The 11,645-nt window shown below is 39.1% G+C and overlaps 1 protein-coding gene across 1 annotated transcript; it reads left to right on the top strand.

The window, feature by feature from the left end:
• Nucleotides 1-6,020: 6,020 nt before the first annotated feature.
• LOC149290313 (T-box protein VegT-like) lies at nt 6,021-9,520 on the top strand. Its single transcript, XM_089489625.1, has 9 exons — nt 6,021-6,036; nt 6,933-7,071; nt 7,425-7,527; nt 7,867-8,031; nt 8,128-8,274; nt 8,364-8,434; nt 8,633-8,721; nt 8,839-9,016; nt 9,139-9,520. Exons 1-9 carry the CDS (start codon nt 6,021-6,023, stop codon nt 9,518-9,520), a joined length of 1,290 nt encoding a protein of 429 aa, XP_089345751.1.
• The last annotated feature ends 2,125 nt before the right edge of the window (nt 9,521-11,645 follow it).

Here is an 11,645-nt window from a genome sequence, read left to right as displayed (position 1 = left end):
ATATATATATATATATATATATATATATATATATATATATATATATATATATGTGTGTTTTTTTTGTTTTTTATTATTCGAGGCTATCACCTATTTATTCATTACACTTTGAAAAAAGCGCAACAGGTCAAAAATTTCTTTTGATATGTCTGTTCTTTTTTAACGGACTATTGAAGTGCCTCCATGCTTTCCATGAGTGTTTCTATATAAAGGGTCACAAAACAAAAACTAGAATACATAGGAAATGTATGATTTCGCATTTCCTTAATTTGTAACAATGGTCATTGTAGCCTCATTTTAATTCAAAATATTCAACGTTGTAATTTGTACATTTTGAACAATCACAGTGAAAACAATGGATGCGATTTCCAGGGGAAAGAAAATCAAACTGAACAACTTTCTTGTGGATCACAGTGGCTTATGTGATGTTAAAATATACCAGATATGGTTTCTAATGGTTGGGAGATGAAACTGTCTCCATGGAAGCTAGTTTGCAGTAAGCTGCCTTTAAGGTATGGTCTTGGGGAAACTATGAAATTTAGGCATGATGCCCCTTAAAAAAATCACCTTACAAACTTAACCCTTCGGGAAAATAAGGACCCATTATTATGTTCTACTGGCCATTTGAGCCATTATACTATGGAATCCTGTGGGTGTTAGTGGGTTAAGTAACTTTGTAGAGTTAGCTCTTTATAAAACCATGGCAAGGATATGGTGCTGTACAGACGTGTCTTCTGCCAAGCACTAATTTTGAAGCCAGTCATACAATGTAAAAGTACATGAAGTCTCCACCGACACTATGGTTTAGTTACTAAAGAGGAAGCTGACCGGAGAACTGCACTTTTACATTTTGAAGAGACTACCCTTTGAAGATTATCTTTAAATAAATTAGAATTTTTTTAATTTCACCTTGCTGGTTGAACCACATAATATATTGGCCTAGGGAGGCAGGTCCAGGGGGCAGGAGTCCCCCTGATACAAAACTATGAGGGGGGTCACCCTCTTGGGCAACCAAGCCCTGCACTGCCCAATAGGCCAGTTACAAGAGATCTTTGCTGTCTCAACTGGCCCATTTGCGCAATGCCGGCCCAGCACAGCCTCTATAGACTGCATTAAAAATGTCATATCCTGGCCCTCCATGTGTTTTAAGGCACCTTATGATCCATTGAGGATGCTGACCATGGAGGGGGTAGCTCTGGGTGCTGCCCTGGGTCAGGTCTAGGTAAATACACTGCTGGGTTGAACTATACATTATGTATGGCCAGCTCATTATCCAGAGATTTTCCTTTTATAATGCATAGTGAATTAAAGGATTTGAAACAACAACTCGCATGTCAACTAGAAATTACACTGTAGAATAATAAGGTCATAGTTATAAGACATTTAGGGAAATGCAAAATCCTACATAATTTGTTCAGTTCTCAGATAAGTTATTGGACCAACCAATAATCTGTAATGTTAACCCATTCATGTGGGGGCATGCCCCAAACATAGGATGTGGGATGTTAATTTGAAAGAAGTAACTGCGATTGTCCTTTTAAATGACAAAACACCAAGGGGCTTTACAGAATGTCCAAGCTTGGCATGCCTAGAAAAATGTAGCAACACTTGAAAGTATAATGGTTTATTCAATGCTTTCATGATGACCTTTATCAGGTTCCAACAGTCTTTAATTTTTTATTTTTTTTTAACCCCAGATTTGACAAGGCGCTCTGTGTCTTAAGAGTCCATGGCACCTCCTAATACAGTCTGTGTTGCCAACCATAGGGTAAATCCCTTACAAAAAAAATACTGCAGTTTTTCTGAAGTAATACTGCAGTTTTTTGGACATGAAAAAACTGCAATACTGCACTTTTACTGCAGTATTACTTCACATTTACTGCATTTGTACTTCACTGTACTGCAGTTGTACTGTAATAAAGCTACAGTACTTTGAAGTACAACTGTAGGTTTGCAGTATAAAAAAAAAAAGTGCAGTATTGCAGTTTTTTCATGTCCAAAAAACTGCAGTATTACTTCAGAAAAAAACTGCAGTAATTTTTCGTAAGGGATGGGCTGGTTGGGAGATAAGAGGTAACTGGCCCATTGGGTAGCGGGATACCAGGGGGCCTGATTGCCAAAGAGTGATCTGCCTCACCCGCTGGCTTGGCAGCAGGGGAACTGCCTACCTCTGGACCTTTTGTGGTAAACATTTCTGTTAATGGACACCTCTACCTTTTGTAGGGCAGTTTCCCATCCTCCTTTTAAGTTAGCTCCTCTAAAACCTAGTGGATCTAGACAGAGTATATTAGCAACCACCCTTGCAAATAACTGAAGTCATTTGGGCTGTGGATCACTTCAAATTTTGTATTTATCATCGCCTCCAGTTGCCTATTTTTTTTCTAATGCTGAGCAGAGTGTTAAAGTCCAAATAGTCAACAGGTCTAATTGCCTCTTTAGATTTAAAGCCCTTTAACTTTTACCTTTTAAATATGCTTTTCACATTTCATACAAGTAGGAAGGCAAAGATGTTTCCACAATGCCCTGCAACCTGTTGGCGGTGTGGGTAATTATCTACATATGTGATGGAACTGCCCAAAGGTCAAACCACTCTGGATCATACTCTAGAAGAAATTGAAACAATTAATAGGTCTAGATCTCGATCTCTTACATATAAATTGGCCAAAATGTCTTTTTCTTTTTAACAAAACTAGTAGTACATTTTCTGATGGCTACTTTAATAATTATAGCCAGAAATTGGAAATTGCCTTCATAGGATGTATTAAGAACTCCAATTATCAATTAAAGATGGAATCGGGCAGAGAAGATATATTATCTATATAACAAGCATAGAAATTGAACTATGACAAATTTATATTAATCTAGATTGGTCCTGGAACATGGATAACTATGAAAAAAATAACTTTATGTCTACAAGGTAGTCGATTAGGTGTATCTTTCTTTGTTTACATTTTCCATCGAATCATGCCGTCAACTTTTTATATTCAACTTTCTTTGAATTAATATTTTTTATTATTGTCCCTTTTATAGTTTGGTAAAAAAGATTATGTATTCTTTTTAGTGACTACACAAGCATGAATGTATAAAGAAAGCGGTTGTTACTTGACCATGGTCCTAAGTAACTTTTAACATAAGCATTATTTCTCGGTTACTCTTTAAATTATGGAGCCTAATGAAGTTTTGCCTAGAGCTGGGGGTGTTGGTGTATTGACTGATTCCCCCTGCATTTTGTGACAGTACAATAAAACTGTCTCTGACAACACACTGATCGATTTGCTGATGGATTGAGCCATTTTGATGCCTACCATTTGTGAAGTGTTAAAAGCTTTACCTGATGTTCCTCAAAGAGCTCTGAAATGATGCCCAGGAGAGGGTGTCATTAATACAACATCCATGGACCTATAAATTTTATTCTGGATTGCTGACATAATAAAGGATGCGGTTTCATTCACAAAAGACACCGAATGATCATTTATACATGTGACTCCAAGACTTAGACTGTTTATCTATTTATTTTGAAGTACCAGCAAAGATCAGACATCCTCAGACATGCGCACAATAAAAGGACTATCAGTGAATGCTACATGCTCCCCATGAAGCCCAGTGTGTCTGAGCTTTGCTGATATTTCAAAATACAGACAAGACTCTTGGAGTCACATATGTACAAATAACCATTTTGTGTCTGAATAAAAGCATAATTTCTCATGTGCTTTTGCTAGCTTTGTATAATTGGCTGGGGTTTACTAAGCAATGATTATATTTGCTGAGAACTATTACATTTTATTCTATAAAGCACCTGCCATTTTCGTAGAGCTATTACAAAAGGGGCGATGGAACATTAACAATAATCCTTCATGTTAGGTTGTCGGATGTTATCTAGGCACTTCTGTATGCGCAAGATATATATTTAGTGCTGGATGCTCTTGTGCCTGCTCTACAATGGCAAATGGAATGTGTGTGTGTGTATAATATATGTATGTATGTGTAAAATATATATATATATATATAGCTACTAAACTTGTAAGACTGTTATATCGTTTGTACTATGCTACATACTCTGCCCTGTCCCACTATACATGTGTGTAGCACAGTATGGACGATGCTGTCTCCTAATAACAATATTAAATGTTTGGTAGATTTTAAGCTGCCATAACAGCGCTGATGCTACAATATGGTAGATGATGTCTGCGTACATAGAAGATCTTTCTGACACTTATGGAAAAGTCTCCTTTTCCTGTATTTTTTTAATAAAAAGAATGTAATTGTGCTTTAATGTGTGTTTGGGGACGATTTTCCACTTAACGTATATTTGCGTATAAGAGAATATTCAAGAAAATCTAACTTTCATAGTACGTGCGTCTGTATATTTTGTGACTGCATACTGAACATCAGAAGACAGACGTGTATTGAGGTATAGTATCTCTGGCCATAGAGCACTGTTCCCTGTCTCTCTCCTCCTGCGGTGGGCTGTGCTGCTCTGTCCTGTGTGTACAAACAATAGGGGTCTGCTGGGACAATCCCCCCAATTAGGGACATTAGGAGTTGAAAAGAACAGAGAGATTGAAGTTCTTGCATCACTTTGCATTTGACTCTGGTCTTGTTCCTGGCCTGAGGCTTATACAAAGACACCCCTCTGTTCTTGTGAATGAAACTGAAGGATGCTTCAGTTCCTGCTCTTGTGAGAGGGACAGGGGAACTAGTCTAATTCACAAAACTTTAGCTTTACGTCTAGACACTCAAATACACAGGACAAGACGGGTCCCTGGAAAGCTCCTTTTAGATGGGCTCCAACACCGGCTCGAGCTACGTATGAAAAAATATGAAAACAAGATCCATGCTAAATATGTTTGTGCGTCAGAAAATAATAATAATAATAATGGTTATCCAATATTGGGCCTGCCAACTTATTCCACAAAACCTGTAAAATACTTAGTTTGAGGAACAAACAAAAAGGGAAGCCAGTAATAAAAAAAACAAACAAAAAAACAAAAACAAAGCAGAATTATGGCCTACTGAAAATGACCACAAATATATTCAGTCTGCTTCATATTTCACTCCGTGTCACACTTCCAGCCTGGGAATATGTAAAATATATTCCCATATGGTATTGGCTTATTCTTCTTTCTATACAATGTTAATTATAGGTCAAGTACAAATACCAGATAAGAGGCTGTAGAGCACTGCAGAATATGGCAGTGCTATAGAAGCCAATATTTTTTTAAAGCGCATACACTGATGGGTTTACTGAAGTGCCTCATCCATACAAGCCTGGAATTGCGCACAGAATTGTGTGTCACCGTAGAAAGAGACTGGACCCCAAATGCCAACTCTCCCGATTTAGAAAATAACACTATAATACTTTAATTTCTTATATTATCCAAAATTTTTACTTTAAAAACCATTCCCACTTTATGATGTGAAATCAATATACTTTAAAACCCCCATCCGGTCTCTGACCACCCTGGCAGATCTTTGTGACCAGTTATAGCCCATGGACCACAGCTTAAGTGGTGCTGCTGCTGCTAGCAGTACATTCCAGCTATTCTGTGCTGTCAGTCTAGGAATGGAGCCAGAACTGGTGAATGTGCATCCAGAGTTTGCTGGGCCATTGCTTGTGGGTGGGTGGCTGACAGTATTTGGAGTTGTCTGTGCTGGCATTATGTATTGCCAGGTAGCAGGTAACCCATCTCCTGGGTGCCAGTGCTTTGGATAGGTATTCATTGTTTCTTGTTTGTTTTGCAGTCTGTTAGCACTACATGAAGCAACATTTCCCCTGCAGGGTTTCCTGTGTATCAAGGTCATGCTAATCACTGGTCGGCCTACCCAAGCCCCAGTCATTAAAGAGGATCCGTCCTCTCTTTGTGTCTGTAGACATCAAAGGCCAGGAATGGGACCTCAGGTTGGGGAGGAGGAAGTGGTTCTATGCCCCGCCCCTTGGCTTTAAATAGTAGGGGCTCAGGCCGTCTGTAGGACAAGTGCGCATTCACTCAGGACTGAGAGGGTTATAGCAGAGGACCGCAATGCACTCGCTGCCAGGTAAGACTCGATGTACATGAATGGGCTCGGTAACCTAACGCTGAGGCAGGTCACTCCAGGATATATTAGGTCGCTTTTATTTATTTTGTTGCACTGTTTATCATTATTTAATGCTTTTCCCCTCAAAAGCCCTCAGTAGATACAATGTAAAATAACTTTATTTGGCCTTTATTGCATGACAACGTGCCGTTGATACATGGAATAGTAGCACTTAATCAAAGTTCTATGGAGCGATTTATACATACAATGTAGGACTGCACCTTTTTATGTAGAGATTTGCGGTGTGTTGATCCTATGTGTAGACTGCTGCGTTGTGTTCATGGTCAGCGTTTGGAAAGATAGGAATGAGCACATTAAATCCGTGTCATTTCCCAGCTGTGGGCATTGCACTGTGTATTAAACATGCATGGTACAGGCATATGGCTATGCTGAATCTAAGACGAGATCAAGGACTGAGTAATGTGTGAGTCTCTCCATCAGGTATATTAGGTGGACTAGATGGGCCAAATGGCTCTTATCTGCCATCATATTACATTGAAAGTACTGTGACTGCTGGGTACTATGGTGAGAGCCATGGACCATTTGGAGCTGTGAGTGTTAGGTGTTAATTGATCTGGTCAATGACAGAGGTTTATGCATGAATGCAGATTAGGGGCCCTCCTACTTCCCCTGTACCCCCCACAGACGGTTTAGGTTCATTTTCCCAGACAGACAAAGCTAAATTGTTGCTCTGATACCGGTGACTAATCTTACAATCCTCAATCACCCAGATCAAATTGTAGGTCCTTGTTGTATTTTTGTCATATTTACTATATATATATCTGGTGATTTTTCTTCTAATCTTGCAACCTATGTATATAAGCAGCTATTTAATGCTATAACTTTTATCTGGTTAGATGTGAAGCCGTCCACAGACATGGACAACCAAGACTCCTTGTACCAGCCCACATCTATCGGGGCATCACTGGAAGATATGGATCTATGGTCCCAGTTCCACCAGGAAGGCACAGAGATGATCATCACCAAATCTGGAAGGTAACTGTGCTGAGACAGGGGACCTTGTATCTGGAGGTATCGTGCTGTAGTCACTTTGGAGTAGAATAAATAAACCACTTTATTTATGGAGCTCCATAACGCTCTGTCAGTTTATGTTATTCTCTGACAAATACCTCCCAGGTATGTGTTTATATGTAATCTTACCAAAGTCTTATGATATCTGATAGAAGAGAAATATATGGCTCCTTGTCAGTCACTTGTCTTGTATATTATCTCCAACTGAGCATGGAAAGGTTTGGCTGCAGAAACAGTATGCATATTTGATGCTAATTAAGCTCAGGTATCGCTAGGTTTATGATTCTCCTGTCTAAAAGCATATATTCTCTCCACAGGAGAATGTTCCCCCAGTGTAAAATCCGTCTTTTTGGGCTCCATCCTTACACTAAATATGTTTTGTTGGTGGATTTTGTTCCTCTGGACAACTTCAGATATAAGGTAGGTATCATTGCCTTTGATAGGATTCAAGGCTTTGCGTTTACACATTACAGTAAAAAATAAAAAGGCCTATGTCTGAAAAATACGTAGTGTAGTATCTACTCATTGGCTATGCTCTAAAATATCTGCTTAAATGAAAATTGAAGCTTGTACAATCATGCAATTTTCCATTTATTGTTAGTTTTTCTCCCCAATAATTAAGTTAATATTTTTAATATTAGATTTAATATATTGGTGGTGGGAAGAAGCAAACATGCTTAAAGCAAGTGGTTTATTTTTTTTATTTTTTTTTTTTAATTTTTTTTTGTATCCCTTGATAATTTGTTTACCCCTCTTTAGTGGAACAAGAACCAGTGGGAGGCAGCAGGTAAAGCAGAGCCGCACCCTCCATGCAGGACGTATGTTCACCCAGACTCTCCAGCTCCTGGCGCTCACTGGATGAAGGATGTAATCTGTTTCCAAAAACTCAAACTCACCAACAACACATTAGATCAACAAGGCCATGTGAGTATTTACATCAAACATACCAGGATATGTCATGAAGGAGTCTCCTAAAACAAACTTGTCTCATGTTCTTTTCTCTTTCTTCCTTCATTACAGATCATCTTGCACTCCATGCATCGATACAAGCCACGATTCCACATTATTCAGTCGGATGATGTGTACAATTCCCGATGGGGACTGCTGCAGGTGGTCAGTTTTCCAGAGACAGAGTTCACTGCAGTTACTGCATACCAGAATGAAAAGGTAAAGAGGAGTGAAATGTGTCTATGTGAACAGCAGTACATACTAGTCCATAATTCCAGATTTTTACAGATTTTGTTTTTACTTTTCAGATCACAAAACTAAAAATTGATCACAACCCCTTTGCAAAGGGATTTCGGGAGCAAGACAGAGCCCACAAACGGTAAGGAGCACTTTTTTTTTAAGTACCCTGCATTCTAACTGCTGGTGCAGTAATTTGCTGAGAGAGCTTAAGGCCTACAGCTGGGTTTTATTTGCTATTCAGAACATGTACTGGTTAGGAAAGCTTAACCAAAATTACCCGTAATACATGATCTTCCTCACACGCATTTCCTTACGTCCAATATTGTTTTGCAAACAGGGATGATTCTTCAAAAACTGGAGCACAGAGTCCGTCCAGAAGGCTAAAGAGAAAGAAGTGGGAGGATGGTCTTGGGGCAGAAGCTGCAGGTAATGTCAATAAAAGTAAAAGTACATAAAGTGTCTTATTTAAGGTTAGAGCATCTGGAATATGTTTTGGATTTTTTTTTTATTTTTTTTTAACCCAGTCCTCTCCATTTTCCTTAGATAATGCCAAAGTTGCACGTGTGAAGGATGAGCCCAGTATGCCCACTCCAGTATGTCCACACCAATGGGCTCCAGAACAAGAGGGAAGCAGTTTCATGGCCCCAAGCTCCCCTGGCCTCCTAGACTGCACAAATCAGGAGCAGCAAGTACCATCTTCCTCGTCTAGCCTATTATACAGGTACATAAACAGACTGGGGCGGTTAAAGGATAACATCATACTTGGAAGTGATGAAACATGTTGCATATATGTGGGCAATGCCATAAGAGTGTAGTTAACACACTTAATCTTCCATCCTTTAGGAGTCAGCCCAGAAGAGCTCCTCCACCTCATGCCTTCTCTGATATGAGCGAAGTCCCGGGTCGGCGTCTCACGCCTGATGTAGCCATGGTGCCAGATGCAGATTCCTGCCAGCAGTCTGTATTCCCTACGCCTCAGTTTTCCCAGGAACGTTGCAGCGCCCTCAATATTTCTATGGATACGCCAGCGAAGCAACCTTTGCGTGGACCCGTGTGCAGCCCGTATGGAGCAGACCAGTGGATGGTTCCTAGTCAAGGACAGTACAGACACATGGGCTACTCGGCATACCCAACAGACTTTACCACACAGGGTACTGTATCCCATCCACATGGAGGAATGTCAGACTGGAGCCAGTACCCACTCTTCCCCTACACATGTTGGTAAACTGGGACAGTGGATCCCTCCCACCTGCCGCTAATTCTTGATCAATCTTTTCTCATTCTGGGGAAAGGGACCATATTGTCCTTTTTAAGCCTTGTACACACCAGGGTTGCCTGGATATGAAAATTCTTGTGTGTTAGTGAATGTTTGTGAGATAATAAACACTTTATATGCACAAACTGGAGGATCTCTCTCCTAAGGAGAAGAATTCCTTTTGGTACTTTTATATAACCTATTTATTTTACATATCACCAAACCATGTTGGGGAGCACAGGGTGTTTTTAAAGCTGGAAAGGTGAAATGCTCACCCTTTTGCTTTTACTAGACTGCAACCCCATGGATTTTCCACACTTGCTTTTTGTCTAGCAGAGGCTTAAATTAGTTTTTTAGTCCAACGGCTGGAGGTCCATATTTGGCTACCTCTGCTTTAATGGAATGACTGTCGAGGATTCTGAAGGACTGTATTATACTTGTGGATGGACACGTGGACCCAAAAGATATATATATATATATATATATATATATATATATATATATATATATATATATAATGGCTGTCATTTACTTTCTGAAGCTGTCTATTTTAATTGTATCCCTTTGTTTTTGTTCGGAAGCATGAAGACTTAAATTTTGGTACCATAATGTGTAAAACCCTTTCTCCCAGTAACAGCATTTTTTTTTTTTTAACCACTTAACTGCATTTTTATTTTATTTTTGTTGCTTTAGAAATGCATTTTTCTTTAAAAGTATTTGACATTGTTTTGTTTATTGCACCTTACATTTATTGTGGTTGTTGTGATTGTTTTTGATATAAGGAGCTTCAAAGCTCCCTTGTAACATGTGGGTTTAGGGTAATTATTTTGTGCTGAACGGGAAGAAGGGTATAAATGTGCTGCATGGCATGCTTTAAACATGGTTTCCATGTAAAGAGAGGGGATTTTTTTTATAGATCGGTATATAATTAATGCCTGCTAACTGGAATTCCGGTTGTGTTGGGGTTAGGACAATAACTGTGCAATATCCACACTAGCTTATTCCTTTCACTACGACTGGTTCTGAGGTTCACAGGTGAACGGTGTGGGATCATAGGGAAACGGTCATTTTTGCCAATTACAAAAATGCCAATCCTGTCTGTGAACCACAGAGGATCATGTAGAACATATTTGTAAATATATTTTATTTAAGAAAAAAATGATGATATTGTTCTCATTGGCAAGTATCTGTTTGAATTTTTTTTTTTTATTTTATTTAATGATATTTGTGGGTAAATGGGTTACTCGTTTTAAACCATCAATAAATGACTTGTAACCCAAACTTGAAGTGTGGTCCTTCATGTAATGGATTAATAATTACTAGCAGAGGCCTGTGAGTGGCCATGGCGCCATCGCGTTGATCATGGAGAAGGTCATGACATCAATGGTGTGGTAGAAGAGAAGGTTGTGTGTAAAGGGAAGTGTTCAAGTAAGGCATAAAATATTGAGTTCTCTAGAATGTTAAGAACATTAAACCAGAAGAGGAAATAATTAATCAGCAAAACACATCCTTTTTTGAAACTTTGTGCCATGTGGACATCAAGCAACCCTTCAGAAATGTGAATGTGAGATTCACCTTAGTTTCAAATCCTACATTCTGAGTTATAAAAGAGACAGATTGGGCAGTGTTGGGAAGACGTATTCATTACCATGAGAAGAATCAACGTTTTAGGAAGAGAAGGATGTCTGCTGCAGCAAGCTATTGAAAAGTTACGGTAAATGTGAGGCAGGTTCGAAGAATGTACAAAGGTGTATTTAAGGCATAATGGTTGCGGATTCCATGAAGAGGCAGTCCCTACGGACAAAACTTTTCTATTAAATGTACAACAAGGAATACAATAAATGGAAAAATATTTGGTCGCTGTTGATTTCTTCTACCTTGTGCTAGAAAAGCGCAGCATTTTAAGAACGTCATTTGTAATCCTTAATGAATACTACAGACACTCTCCTGTTGCCTCTGCATCTCAAAGGCTAATAGGCATATCCTGTTTTAACGAGGTCCTTAGTTTTTAGGGCAGCGGATTTCTTAATGCCGCTGCTTCTTCTCCTCAATGCTCTTGCAGATAGTCATGCAAACAGTGTTTAGTGAGGAATAG

Source organism: Sceloporus occidentalis, unplaced genomic scaffold (assembly GCF_023333645.1).
Source record: "Sceloporus occidentalis isolate IW3139 unplaced genomic scaffold, rSceOcc1.0.p SCAF_40, whole genome shotgun sequence".
Classification (NCBI taxonomy): Eukaryota; Metazoa; Chordata; class Lepidosauria; order Squamata; family Phrynosomatidae; genus Sceloporus; species Sceloporus occidentalis.
Note: the sequence above shows the minus strand (reverse complement) of the source record. Positions and strands in the feature narration are given on the sequence as shown.